The sequence below is a fragment of the Perognathus longimembris genome, chromosome 6, assembly GCF_023159225.1.
Source record: "Perognathus longimembris pacificus isolate PPM17 chromosome 6, ASM2315922v1, whole genome shotgun sequence".
Taxonomy (NCBI): domain Eukaryota; kingdom Metazoa; phylum Chordata; class Mammalia; order Rodentia; family Heteromyidae; genus Perognathus; species Perognathus longimembris.
Window position 1 is genome coordinate 29,068,511 of NC_063166.1, and position 14,912 is coordinate 29,083,422.

Consider the following 14,912-nt stretch of genomic DNA (forward strand, 5'->3'; position numbering starts at 1 on the left):
GGAGTTTTATTCAAAATACTCCTTTGTAGTAACTGAAATCATTAATTTGACATCCTCAAGTCCGAGGAACATATGGTCAATAAAACAAACCCACCAAATGTCTTCATCACAGGCAGAATCATCCAACCTAGAATCAATACCTGGTCAATGAACTTGAACTTCAAGCCTACGAGTGGTTCTTTCCCCTAACTAGAAACCATCTGTAATTGAGTCAGGTGCTAAACTGAAAGATCATGACTCATTTTCTTGTGAAGTTGGACTGGGTTAGAGAAGACAGGTGGGAGGGAGTGAATTAGCTAGACAAAGGCTAAAAGGAAGGAAGTGGGGAAGAAAGCAAGACAGGACTACTAAAATTTACTGGGCAGTACCTTTAAAGGACCATTTGAGCTTCCTCCCTGTGCTGTTTTTCTCCTCATAGACACATTCACCCATTACATGGCCATGTGGACCACCTTATCTTTGGAGAAGCCTCAGGGGAACTGCCACTTCTTAAGGTACAGTATAGGTACAGATATGGTACAGTAACTATGCTTCCTTTTTGTTTTTTTAAACTACCTGGGATTGGCAGCAGTGGCTTAATCTGTCATCCTAGCTACTCAGAAGGCTGAGATCTGAGGACCACAGTTCAAAGCCAGGTAGGATAGGAAAATTTGTGAGACACTTATCTCCAATTAGCTGTGGAAAAGCTGGATGTGGCGCTGTGGCTCATGTGGTAGAGCACTAACCCTGAGCAAAAGAGTTCAGAGACAGAACCCAGGCCTTGCGTTCAACCCCCCACGACTGACAAACATATATTATAATTATATATGTATGTATTTAGATTGATTTCACTCCCCCCCCCCAGTACTGTGCATGGAATCCAGTTTGGGGGTCTGCTAGGCAAGGGCAGTTCCACCACATCCCCAGTCCCCTCTCCTCAGCCTTCTTTTTTTCTTTTCTTTTTTGAGATGGGGGGTCTCACTCACTTTGTCTAGGCTAGACTTGAACTCTCCATTATCCTGCCTCTTCTCAAGTCTCTGGGATTATAGGCGACAATACCTGGTTCTTTTTATTTCATTAATGTGGCTTCTAGAGACTCTAAAATTCGGTATGTGGTGGGCCACATTATATACTCTTTGGGCAGTGTCCCTAAGCTCATTGTGAGTCATTTCAGCTGTCCTATTTTGTTAGGTTTTGTTTTGTCTTCTGTCCTTATCACATCTTTGAGAGTCAGTGATAATATTAAACATTCCACAATAAGCCTCTAAGCTGGGTGGGTGCTAGTGACTCACACCTGAAATCCCAACTACTCAGGAAGTTGAGATCTCAGGATTGAAGTTCAGAGCAAGCCTGTGTGTGGCAAGAAATGCTCATCTACAATTAACTGGAAAAAACTAGAAGTGAAGATATGGCTCAAGTGGTAGAGCTCCAGTCTTGAGTGAAAAAACAAGTGAGAACACAAGGCCTTTAGTTCATGCCCCAGTACTAGCGTGCACACGTGCGCATGCGCGCACACACACGCACATGAGCATGTGCTTGCTTCCAATCACTGTGATTAACTAGAATCATAATTACTCCCCTTCCCAACCCTCATGTGCCACTAGGAGAACCCTTGCCACATAAATAAAGCAGCTTTCCACATATGTAGAGTGACAGTTAAATAAGACAATCACCTACATTTCCAGTGCACTTACTCAGCCCTGCACAAAGACCGGCTCCAGCTTGGGCAACAGTTGGTAGGACTAGTAGGGTCCTCTACCAAGCAAGGGACTACACACATCACTCAGAAGCTACTGCCAAGACTAACTTGTTTACATTTTGGAAATGCACAAATCGAGACTTTTCTTTTTTATTGCTTCGCTGACACCGTGGCTAACCAGAGATGTCAAAATTCACTTGCAATGTTTGAGTCCTGTGGAGCCTTTATTTTCTGTCCAATCATCTGCTTCTGCTATGAACTCTCAGGGTGGGAAGAGTGTCTGGGCCAACCTGAACACCACATGGAGTTTCCTTCCAAGCAGCTGCTTGGAGGTGTCTGCAGCTCTAGCTTTGCTCAGCGCCATGGGAGCTCCCTGTTCCCTTCCCACCTCCTGACATGATGGTTCTGCACTCTCCTACCAGTGCCCCCAAATCCTTCTTCCTAAATTGTAGTCCTTATCCCCAGTGTTTTCCTTTTTAGGTGAAAACGTTTTCATTATGCGCCCGCATAGGAGTGGCTCAGTTGGTAGAGTATCAGCCAATGAGCAAAGCATGAGATACTGAGTGTTTGAGTCCTGGTCTTGCAACAACTGAGGCGGAAGGAAAGTCCCTGTGGTGTTCAGGTTGGCCCAGACACTCTTCCCACCCTGAGAGTTCATAGCCAAAGCAGCTGATTGGACAGAAAATAAGGGCTCCACAGGACTCAAAGAAAGAGAGGGGTAGGGAAGGGAGGAAGGAAGGAAGGAAGGTAGGAAGGAAGGAAGGAAAGGAAAGGAAGAGAGGAAGAAAGAAAGAAAGGAAGGAAGGAAGAAAGAAAGAAAGAAAGAAAGAAGGAAAGAAAGAGAGAAAGAAAGGATGGATGGAAGAAGGAAAGAGACTTTTATTTTCCAAAATTAATATATTTTCTGTTTATCCTGGTTCTTTCTAAAAATAAAATGGGGTTTGCCTTTGTGCCCTCCCTGGCTGCTCTCTTGGGAACATGCTTTGTCAGCGTATCCACTTACAGTGTGGTGGCAGACCTTGAGCAACTTCGATGTCATTATCAGTGACAGAAGGGAGAAGTAGGGCTTTTGCCTTCCCTATTCTGGGCATTGCCACTTTATTTAAAGAGATATAGAGTATACTTCCCCTGCCAGACTTTCTTGAGTCTTGCTAAAGAAAAGACAACAACAAAAAAAACCCAAACCACAACATTCCCTCTTCCTACTCTGACAGAATCATATTTAAACAGATTTCTAAATCTAGGAAGCTTTGTGTACTGATGTGTAAAACAAGCCTCTGTAATGGTCCGTAAGCTTGTCTGTACCTGAGAACTGCCTGGAAAGTACTGGTACTGCTGTCTGAGTCCAACACCCAGAGGGACATGGGCCTGGCCTTAGGTAACTTTGGAAGCTCCAGCTCTACTTTTGGCATTTAGTGGTTAATTGGAGATAAAGAGTCTCATGGACTTTCCTGCCTAGGCTATAGGCTAGCCTTGAACCACAATCCTCAGATCTCAGCCTCCTGAGTAGTTAGAATTACAGGTGCCAAGCTGAGCCTCCATTTTTGAGTTGAACTAGCCAGACTGAGCTGCTTCTTGCTGGGAGTAACTTGAGATTATTCTAATCGGAACTTGGACCAAAGGAAAGACTACTCAGTTTAGTTACATCTGATACTTAACTGAAAATAAGCTTTAAAAGAAGACCAGGCTTAGAATCCTGGCTTCTAAATGGTGTTTCAAGATGATGCTTCTTGAAGATTCTGTCTCTATAAAATGAAGGGCCTGGTCTACAAATGCTTACCATGCTCAAAATTTTGAATCTATTTCCAGGAAAAAACTTGTGAATTTTTAATTTATTATTATTTTTTGTCATGGGACTTGAACATGGCCTGGGCACTGTCTCTGGGCTATTTTTGCTTGTTTTGCCCAAGGTTAGAACTTCATCACTATGCACTCCACTTTAGCACAGCTCCACTTCTGTTTTGGGGGTAGTTAATTCCACATAAGAGTCTAACAAACTTTCCTGCCTGGGCTGGCTTTCAATTGTGATCCTTAGATCTCAGCCTCCTGGATAGTTAAGATTATACACATGAGCCCCCAGCCCCCAGCTTTTGTTTTTTAGTCCTAGTATTAGGGCTTTACTTCAGGGCCTCATGCTCTCACTGGGCTTTTTCACTCAAGCTGTTGCCTTTTTTTTTTTTTGGCAAATCCTGGGACTTGATCTCAGGGCCTGAGAACTGTCTGTCCCTGGCTTCTTTTTGCTCAAGGCCAGCACTCTATCACTTGAGCCACAGCACCACTTCTGGCCTTTTCTGTATATATGGTGCTGAGGAATTGAACCCAGGGCTTCATGTATGCAAGGAAAGCACTGTACCACTATACCACTAGACTATATTCCCAGCCCCTCAAGCTGGTGCCTTTCTACTTGAGACACATCTCTAGTTCCAGCTTTTCACTAGTTAATTAGAAATGAATGAATGATCTCACAAACGTTTTTGCCTGGTCTGGTTTTAGGGCCCAATTCTCATATCTCAGCTTCCTAAGTAGCTAGGATCACAGGCAAGAACCACCAGCCCCCAGCCATAAATAAAAAATTTAAGGCGTTTTCTGCTCCCACTTTTAAATAATAGAAATTTAGCTGTAGGAGTACAGCAAGTACAAAACTATTAGAATGTTCTTGTCATTCCACTCATTTCCAGTATTTGCCCCAGATGTTAAATGCTATTGTACTTCCTGGAGAATTCAGTTTAATTTTTTTCCTTTGAGTGGCAGTGTTCTCTCAGTCTCTGCCCTGTCAAGGCCAGGTATATATTTAGAGTGGGACTGTGTGCTCAGGAAGTCATCAAAATTGTCAAAAGTATGGGGCTGGGAATATGTCCTAGTGGCAAGAGTGCTTGCCTCGTATACATGAAGCCTTGGGTTTGATTCCTCAGCACCACATATATAGAAATGGCCAGAAGTGGTGCTGTGGCTCAAGCAGCAGAGTGCTAGCCTTGAGCAAAAAGAAGCCAGGCTCAGGGCCTGAGTTCAAGCCCCAGGACAGGCCAAAAAAAAAAAAAAATTGTCAAAAGCTCAAAAATGTCCCCACCCTCCTCTCTCTGCTTATCTATGCTTTGTTTTCTCATCTGCTAATAGAATTGTCCCTCCCAGACAGTGAGCAGCCAGCTGTAAAGTTTTGTTTCCAATTAACATCTGTGTGGTATACAGACAAAACAGGACACTCAACCGGTATAAGGGCGAATTCCTATTCTTTATGACCTCATGAATGAACCTGGAGAGCATCTGGTGACATTAGACATGTGCCTGAGATCTCACTTCTATGTGAAAAAGAAGCACAGCACAGAAAGGCGATTCATAGCATCAAAGCATAGAAGGGTGGGTGGAGGAAAGCAAAAGAGAGATGTCAGTCAAAAGCATAAAATTTCAGATTGCAGAACTAAGTTTCAAGATCTATTGCACAGCAGGAAGACTATATTATACTCAAGACTGACTTACTAAATGTTAATATGTATTTCAGAATAACAAAGTGAGTATATTTCCAGTGACTCGCTATGTAAAAAAAGATAGGTTTCCCAGGATTGGTACACACACCCACACCCACACACACAACACACACAACCCTACAAAGATAGGTGTAATATACCAAAACAGTCACACTGTACTTCATTGACACAAAATTATGACTTGTGAATAAGTAATATTATTAATAAACAATAATAGAAGTAATATCGACAAATATTCTGTTACAATATTAACACTAGAAATTATAACAATTTGTAAATGCTAAAAAGTTTTCTTTTACTGTCATTTAAGCAATGATTTCTCTGTTGACCATATCATATTTAGTAATAAAAACAAAAGGAAGTGGGCTGGGGATATGGCCTAGTGGTAAGGTGCTTGCCTTGTATACATGAAGCCCTGGATTCAATTCCTCAGCACCACATATGTAGAAAAGGCCAGAAGTGGCGCTGTGGCTCAGGTGGTAGAGTGCTAGCCTTGAGCAAAAAGAAGCCAGGGACAGTGCTCAGGCACTGGGGCCTCAAGTTCCAGGAGTGGCAAAAACAAAAACAAAGCAAAAGGAAGCGGGGTGTAGTGGTACATACCTGTAGTCTCAGCTACCCAGCAGGATAATGCACAAGTCTAGGAGTTGAAAGCCAGTCTGGGCAACATAGTAAGACCTAGATTCTTAAACAACAACAACAACAACAACCCCAGCAACAAGCTGGGCGCCAGTGGCTCACACCTGTAATCCTAAACTGAGATACGAGGATCAGAGTTCAAAGCCAGCCTGGGCAGGAAAGTCTATACTTATCTCCAACTAACCACCAGAAAGCCAGAAGTGGAACTTTGTCTCCAAGTGGTAGGGCACTAGCCCTGAGCAAAAAAGCTCAAGGACAGCACTCAAACCCTGAGTTCCATAACAGACAAAACAATGACAACTAACAAACAAAGCCAAAACAGCAACAAAATAAAATAAAGAGATGGAGAGAAAGACACATACCTGGAATCCTATTGAGTGTCACCCAGAAATGTTCGTCAGGACTGTAAGTGTCTTTGGACCACAAGAGCAAGTCCAGTGCCTGCTGGTCTTGGAGGACAAAGTTAGCAAATTCCCTTGTGAGGGCCACATAGGCAGTGCCAAAGTAAATGGTCATGTTGTGTGGAGGAGGCGTTTTTCGCTTTGCTGTTTTATGCACATAGGAATTTTTTCTGTCTAGCAATTCCTTGTGGACAAACTTAGTCCTCCCGATGGCGTGGGCTGGGGGCAGCACCCCTGGGGTTAGATTCTTCCCTATAAATCCTCTCAGGTACTGCACGATTTCCTTGTTGGTCTTCAGGGGGAAATCTTGCCCACAGGTGTTGAGGAGGTACTTCCAGGGGACCTCCGAAGCCACCAGATCCTTCATGCAGTTCAGGTCTGCTTGGAGCCTGGAGAACCCTGCATAGACCACAGATTCCATCTTGGAAGCCAGGAAAGCATTTGGGAAGCAGTTGAGTAACTGTCCCACGGAGCTTTTAAATGCAGGTGGGGCTTTCTCATCCACGTGAACGCAGTAGACGTTTTGAGGCATGTAGACGGCCCTGAAGAGCCTTTCGAAAGTGCTGAAGTCTTTGTGGATCGTCAGCGTGAACGCCAGAGGGAAGGCAGCTTCTTCTTTGGAGAGTGTTTCTGTTATATAATGATTTTGGACCCTGTACTGGTGGCAAGTGGATTCAGTGTGGGTGGTCTTCAGTGCGTTTTCCGTGAGGTGAAACCCCTCCCCTTCAATCATCTGAAGACAGATCTCCGCTAAGAGTGAAGAATTGGCTGGAGCTGCTCGCATAAAATGTTTCTTGTCCCATAACTTGTTATTGTAGATAAATAAAGTCAGGGCCGTAACAAGAGAAAGGCTGAAAAGATAGTATTTCAAAGAACCCATCGTGTCAGAAAGCAGGAAATGAGTTCAATGTCTTTGGAGATTTGACCAGAGTATAGATGGATTTAACTCACGTTTTCTCCTGGTACCAGGGTCATCCTTGTTTGTTTGTTTGTTTTTCTTTCTTCTTCTTCCTCCTTCTATCTTCATTTATGACTTTTTCTCATTTTCATTTTCTTTTGACATGTTTCTAAAGCAGTTTCTCTGCCCAGTCTCCCAATCAGTCCCAAACTGTCCCTACATAGAAGCATACCACCTCAGGGAGGCTCCGTGGTCCTGAGCCTTACCTATCCTTGTGGCAGAATGGTTAGCAGGTAAGGTGACCCACCAGCAAGCAAGTCATCGCCATGGTAGGATTTCAAACCCAGTTTCTTTTCCTAGCCAAAGGCTGGTGACTGTGGTCTGCGCCTGGCTTCCTGTTAATCATTGCATTCAACTGACTGGGTTTGTTTGTTTTAACAAGCTGCCAAGTTAAAAGCTTCAGTTGGAAACATGTGAACACTGCCTGGAGAGATATTCTGTCAATTTTAAAAAAAATGTCCTGCTTAAAAATAACTTGCTTAACCCTGTCTTTTTCCACACACACACTCTGTCTCCCTCTCTCTCCTCCCACTCCTTCTCTGAACCTCCCCCCATTGGCTCAGTATGCTAAAAAATAAAAAAAACCTGACAGAAGACTAGCTGTGGTGCTAAATCATACTGTCTTAGTTATCTCTGCTTTCAGAGAAAGCCCTCTAACAAAATAATCATGTTAATTAGCAAGCTGTCTTCACTATCTGACTTCCTATACAAAAATCGCTGGCACATTTCGATGAATATGTTTGTTTTAAAGAAATGTGTGAGGGTTTTTGTTTGTTTATTATTTGCCAGTCCTGGGGGACTTGAACGCAGGGCTTGAGCACTGTTCCTGAGCTTCTTTTGCTCAAAGCTAGTATTCTACCACTTGAGCCACAGCACCACTTCTGGCTTTTTTTTGTGTGTGTGGTAGTGAGGAATCAAACTCAGGGCTTCATGCATGCTAGGCAAGCACTCTACCATTAAGCTACCATCCCAGGCCAAGAAATGTGTTTTAAAGCTTATCATCACCCCCAAAATTTCATGGAGGCTGATGTTAGCTAGTGTCTTTGTTCAAGTAGGATCTATTCTGATGCCTAGCGAGGTAGGAAAGGGGCGATATCTCCATTTTTAATGATAATACACACAACTCAGATATATAAATACTTTAAAAGGTACTTGTTCCTATTTATTTATTGCCAATATTGGAGCTTAAACTTAGGACCGGGGTGCCATCCTTTAATTCAATTTAATTAATTAATTAATTGTTAGTGATGGGGCTTGAACTCAGGGTCTTGGAGATGTCCCACTGCTTTTTCACTCAAGGCTGGGGCTCCACCACTTTGAGTTACAGCACCACTTCTGGTTTTCTGGTGGTTAATTGGAGATAAGAGTCTCTTGGACTTTCCTGCCTGGGCTTTGAACCATGATTCTCAGATCTCAGCCTCCTGAGTAGCTAGGATTACAGACATGATTCATCGGTGCTGGCCCTTTAACTTTTTTATTCAAGGCTAATGAACTGCTTGCTTAGCTCTACTTCAGCTTTATACTGGTTAATTGGTGATCAGAGTCTCATAGGCTTTCCTACCCAGACTGGCTCCAAATTGTAATCCTCAGATCTCACTCTTGGGTAGCTAGGATTCCAGGTGTAAGCCACCTGGTCCTGGTGTATTCATTCCATTATGCATAATAATAGACTAGATGTGGTGTAGACAGGAAGATCTTGAGTTTGAGGCCAGCCTGGGCTACATAGTGAGACCTTGTCTCCAATAATAATACTGACAAAATTAAACACAGTAATAATAATTTTGCCATTATAGGGCCATCATGAGAATAAACACGAGATAACTTATAAAAGCAGCTCATCATCTTGTCTTGTCCAGCAACAGATGAGCTTGAGAGAGAAGAGGTAGTAAAATGAAAGCAAAGAAGAGGGGTTGGAGGCATAGCTTAGTTGGTAGGGTGCTGGCCAATGAGAGAAATTGGCAGGTACTGAGTTTGAGTCCTGGTCTTAGACCTAAGGAGAGAAAAACAATAACAAAAGAAAGCAAACAAGTATATACACACACACACACACACACACACACACACACACACACACACACACACACACACACACACACCTTGTTCCATTCTCACAATTCAAGAGAAGTACTCAGTTCCTGCCTCTGTTCACATTGTGAGTTTGTGCCAATTAGATCACAGGTCTCACCTCCCTTTCCCCGTCCCCCCAGCTGTATATTATTTGATAGCCAATTGCATAGCATACCAGTGCTCTTGATGGTACTGTGGCTCATGTGTTTCTAATTCCTAATTAATTCCTAATGTACAAGGTGGACAACCAGATATTGATAGATTGAATGCTCAGACTTTTACTTCTCAATTTCCTCGATCACATTAGTGAGAGATACCAAGTAAGAATTTGTAAGATAGATATATATTTGTGTTTATTAATATGTCATATTCAACATACCTATTTATTACTTCAAGTATACCTTCTTCATTTTTGAGGGGGAGGCATGGTCCTGGGGCTTGAACTCAAGGCTTTAAGCTCTCATGTAGCTTTTTTGCTCAAGGCTGGTATGGTACCACTTGATCTACATCTCTATTTTTGGCCTTTCATTGGCTAAATGGAAATAAGTGTCTCTCAAATTGGTCTGCCCATGCTGGCTTTGAATTTTGATCCTCATATCTCAGTCTCTTAAGTAGTTAGGATTACAGATGTGAGCCACTGGCACCCAGGTCAGTACCTCCCCGGCTCAGTAACTCCTGCTAATTAGAGATAATATAAATCATAGATATCTTACATCTCTCCCTTCTTATCTGGTATTTCTATTTACCCTTTGCCCAAGACACACACATTCTGTTTTTACCAAGAATACAGGGAGCCAGATGTTGGTGGCTCATGCCTGTAATCCTAGCTACACAGGAAGCTGAGATCTGAGGATTGAAGTTTAAAGCCAGCCCTGGCAGGAAAAACTGTGGGACTCTTATCTCCAATTAAACACCAGAAAACTGTAAGTGGTGCTGTCCTCCAAGTGGTAGAAGGCTAGCTTTGAGCAAAAGGATCAGTGATCAGTGACAGCACCCAGGCCCTGAGTTCAAGTCCCACGACAAAAAAAAAAGAACATAGGGGAATCCCCAAGTGTAGCTCAGTGAATGAGTGCTTGCTTACTATATACCCCACCCACCATACTAAATCACACTAAATCAAATCAAACTAAACAAAAGTCTATAGAAGATGCCATATTACATCCTTCCTCCCTTTTTCCTTCCTTCCTTCCTTCCTTCCTTCCTTTCTTTCTTTCTTTCTTTTTTTTTTTTTTTTTTTTTGCAGGTCCTGAGGCTTGAGCTCTGGGCACTGTCCCTGAGCTCCTAGCCCTCTACTACTTGAGCCACAGTGCCACTTCTGACTTTTTCTGTGATTTAATTGGAGATAAAAGTCTCACAGAGTTTCCTGCCGGGGCTGGCTACGAACCATGATCCTCAGATCTTACCCTCCTGAGTAGCCAGGAGTAAAGGCATGAGCCACCAGAACCATTGACATCCTGCTTCTTTTTCTTTCGTCTTTTTTGGCCAGTCCTGGGCCTTGGACTCCGGGCCTGAGCACTGTTCCTGGCTTCTTTTTGCTTAAGGCTAGCACTCTGCCACTTGAGCCACAGCGCCACTTCTGGCTACTTTCTATATATGTGGTGCTGGGGAATCGAACCCAGGGCTTCATGTATATGCGGCAAGCACTCTTGCCATTAGGCCATATTCCCAGACCGATAACCTACTTCTTTATGTTGATTAATTTATTTTTTTATTGACGTGCATCCTACATTTTAAACCTTGGGCTGTAAAGTAGCATTGTCCACAGTGCTGCTTAGTTTTCTTCAGGCATTGTCTTCATAATTACTGTTTTTGAATCATTGTTGGTTTCGAATTCTCCACGTCAGCTGAGAGCTCACCCAGTAATGAAACTGTGGCCAATCTGCTTGACGTGCATCCGAGCTCAGGAAGCAATGACAAAGGGAAGTTCTCTAGAACTGTCTGTCTGCAGTTGTTTTAGGAATCAGATTCTTGTAACCAAGCTGCCAACAATCTTGTCAATGACATCACCTTACCATAGAGTTCAACCAACCCAAACATCTCTTTCCTCATCTATCTTTCATAGGTCCCTCTAGAATGCTTTGGGACAAATTACTTTCTTAATATAGACAATGGCTCAAATTCTTTTAGTGTCTATTTCATTTTTAGTAGCCCTCTAGGAGTAATGGCCCCCTTTAAATTAAGTTGACTTCAGGGATGGCTAAATGAAGACATCATTGTCTAATTATGCTTGTCAGAACTAGTCAAATCGTTCTTACCTCGTGGCTCCTAATTTATTCAGTGTATGACATCTGCTTTCATTCTGTTTATGTTGGCGATCCCCTAAATCCCGGTTCAGGTCGATCTCCCAGACTGCAGGTTTTAGAGCATCTCAAATCCCCTGCCTGATCCTTGGCTTTATAGTTTACTGGCTTTGGTTACAGGGCAGGCAATCAACTTCTGCTGTAAGTGCTTTGACTCAGAGGAATTTCCTCCCTTCTTACTAGAAATGCTGTATTACCCTCTGGCTTTTCCAATGAACTTTTGCAATCTATCTTCTTACAATCTTGCTTCTAAATTCTGAGTTCTTTGCTCTTTTGTGTGGCTGAAATAACCCCCAAGGGTAGGAGGGGGGAAAATGATGGTAATGAATGACTCAGAACAGAGCTGATTCCCAGCTTGAACATTAGATCAAAATTAGCACCCTAAATTCTAAACTGAGGGCAGTGATCTGTCTGGGTAAAGGGTTCTGAAGAAATCCGGAGCCAGCGTGGACCTGAAGGTTAGTCAGTCAATAAACGGCAGGGACTATATTTATGTTTCAGAAGTCCATCCGTACTCTTTTCTGGTGGTACTGGGGGTTTGACTTCAGATTCTTGCGTTTGTAGGCAGGTGCTTTGCCACTTGTGCTGCAACATCAGCTCCTTTCTTTTGTTATTTTTCAAATAACAAAACCCAAGACATGGGGCTGGGGATATAGCCTAGTGGCAAGAGTGCCTGCCTCGGATACACGAGGCCCTAGGTTCGATTCCCCAGCACCACATATACAGAAAACGGCCAGAAGCGGTGCTGTGGCTCAAGTGGCAGAGTGCTAGCCTTGAGCGGGAAGAAGCCAGGGACAGTGCTCAGGCCCTGAGTCCAAGGCCCAGGACTGGCCAAAAAAAAAAAAACCCAAGACATACGTGCTTTCTGCTTGGGGTTCGCATGTTATCCTCTCATTTATGTTTCCCTATGAAACGGGGATGCTAGGCCCATGCCAACACCTCTAGCTTTTCATTGGTTGAGATGGAGTCTGGAGAACTTTTTACTAGGGGCGGTCCCCAAGTGCCTGCCTAGTATAAGCACGGGCTACCTCACCACACCCAGCTAATCTATACAGTGTTTTTAATTTCTCCTTATGGCACTATAACTCTCATCCCAGGACATCAACCAGATTGTTTTATTACATGAAGATATGTGCATTTAAAGTATGATTTCAGCCACGGACTATAGAAAAAGCGTCATCACCTTTGTCTTACTTATTCATGGACCACAGGATACCCAAAGTATTTTTCACAGATTCATTTGATAATGGCATTACCTGCATGCCCCAGTTAGGAACCACAGAAACTTCTTCAGTGTCTTAGACAATAGCTTGGATTAAATTGGTTCTAGGGTGTGTGTGTGTGTGTGTGTGTGTGTGTGTGTGTGTGTGTGTGTGTGTGTGTGTGTGTGTGTGTTGTGAGGCTTGAATTCAGCCTGGGCCCAGTCCCTGAGCTTCTTTTGCTCAAGGGTAGAGCACTCTACCACTTCTGGCTTGTTTGTTTGTTTATGTGGTACTGAGGAATCGAACCCAGGGCTTCATGCATGCTAGACTTCTCCCAGTAAGCCACATTCCCAGCCCCCTTTCTCTTTCTTGAATTACTTAGAATATTAATGATTGTTCAACTCAGTACCATGCTTTGCTCTCCTGGATTTCTCCCCCCAAGGCTAGTACTCTACTACTTGAGCCACATACAGCTCCACTTCTAGGTTTTTGGTTTTTATTTTTTGGTGGTTAATTGGAGTCGGAGTCTCAAGGACTTTTCTGCCACAGTTAGTTTCAAACAATGTTCTTCAGATCTTAGCCTCTAGAGTAGCTAGGATTACAGGCATGAGCCACCAGCACCAGGCCAGACATTTCTTTACTACACAGGAAATGGCCTAAAGCTACAGGGTGGAAAGCAGCCAGGAAATTGGTTTAAGAAGTGGGAAAGTATCTGGGTGAACCAGGCTGTTCTTGGTAGGCTTGGAGCCCCTGGATGAGTAATTTTATCTCATAGAAGTCAGTTTCATTTTGACTGAGTGAAGAAGACAACTTCCTCAAAGACTGCCAGGGATGCTTTAGTGAACTCAACATCTCCAACTCCCAGCTCCAGCTTCCTTCCTAGCTCGGGGAATCAAACCTTGAAGTCCAAAGCAAGACAACATTGTGTTCTTGGAAGATTCACGAGTTAACACATGTACCTATAGCCACTCCCCCCAGCTCAGGCCTGCCCAGTGCAATAGCCCCAGGGAAAGAAAAAGGGCTTGGGAGGAAAGTTACGGAATTGCATTGCTTAACTTCAGGTGCCTGGAGACAATCTTTCCAAACCCAGCCAACTCAAGTGTCATTGCTGCGAGGTAAGGTTGAGGCTGGAGGACAGAGTTGAGGACAGGTAGAGTTCAGGTACTCTGAGGACAGGTACTTTAGGGCTTCTCTTTGCACACTGAAAGTTCCTGAATAACCCCAGGCTTGAAATGCCTTAAATGCTAAAGAAGAAGTCTGAACCTTGACCTGAAAACTTTTTAACAGTCTAACTTTACTCAAGTTTGAGTTGGGTGGTTCTTATAAGTTGGGTGTATTTTAAAGGTTGAATGCATTTATAGGTTGGGTGTATTTTATTTTATTTGCTTTAGTTTTGGGCCAGTAGTGTGGCTTGAACTTAGGGCCTGGATATTCTCTCTTAGCTTTTTTGCTTAAGGCTGGAACTATACCACTTGGTCTGTGGCTCTACTTCTATTTTTTTGGCTGGTTAATTGGAGATACAAATCATAGATTTTCCTGCCTGGGCTGGCTTGCTTTGAACCTTAGTCCTCAGATCTCAGCCTCCAGACTAGCTAGGATTATAGACATGAGCCACTGGTACTTGACTATGTTAGGTGTATTTTAGACAGTGGGTTTATGGGGAGACTATAGAACAAGGGCCCAAACAAGGGGTGACTTGATTTCCTCCCACTACAGATGTCTGCTCTTTTTTTCCTCTTCTCTCCACTCCCGGCTAGTTGTTGATATGATTTTGAAGTGAGATGTTGAGCCCCTGATCAAGAATAACCTTTAGGAATTCTCTTCCTTCCATTTGCAATATGCTGGTCAGAGAACATAGCACAAAGATCTACCACAGTCTGAGTCAGGAGCCAATGACTCAGGCCTGTTATCTTAGCTACTCAGGAGGCTGAGATCTGAGGATTGCAGTTTGAAGCCAGCCCACACAGGAAAGTTTGTGAGATTCTTATCTCCAGTTAATTACTGAAAAGCCAGAAGTGGAGCTGTGGCCCAAATGGAGGAAGACTAGTCTTGAGCAGAAAAGCTAAGGAGCAGTGATCAGGCCCTGAATTCAAATCTTAGTACTGGGACATGCATGTCTATGAATATGCTAGTTTCAAACCGAGATTCTCAGGTCTCAGCCTCCTGAATAGCTAGGATTATAGGCATG

At 43.4% G+C, this 14,912-nt stretch overlaps 1 protein-coding gene across 1 annotated transcript in view; it reads right to left on the minus strand.

Moving 5' to 3' along the window:
* Positions 1 to 7,620, minus strand: part of Gcnt2 (glucosaminyl (N-acetyl) transferase 2 (I blood group)) — an 80,039-nt gene extending 72,419 nt beyond the window's left edge. Inside the window, exon 1 of the mRNA XM_048348490.1 lies at positions 6,159 to 7,620. Within this exon, the coding sequence (XP_048204447.1) occupies positions 6,159 to 7,077 (919 nt within the window). The 5' untranslated portion in view covers positions 7,078 to 7,620. The remainder of the gene's footprint in view (positions 1 to 6,158) is intronic.
* Positions 7,621 to 14,912: the final 7,292 nt, after the last annotated feature.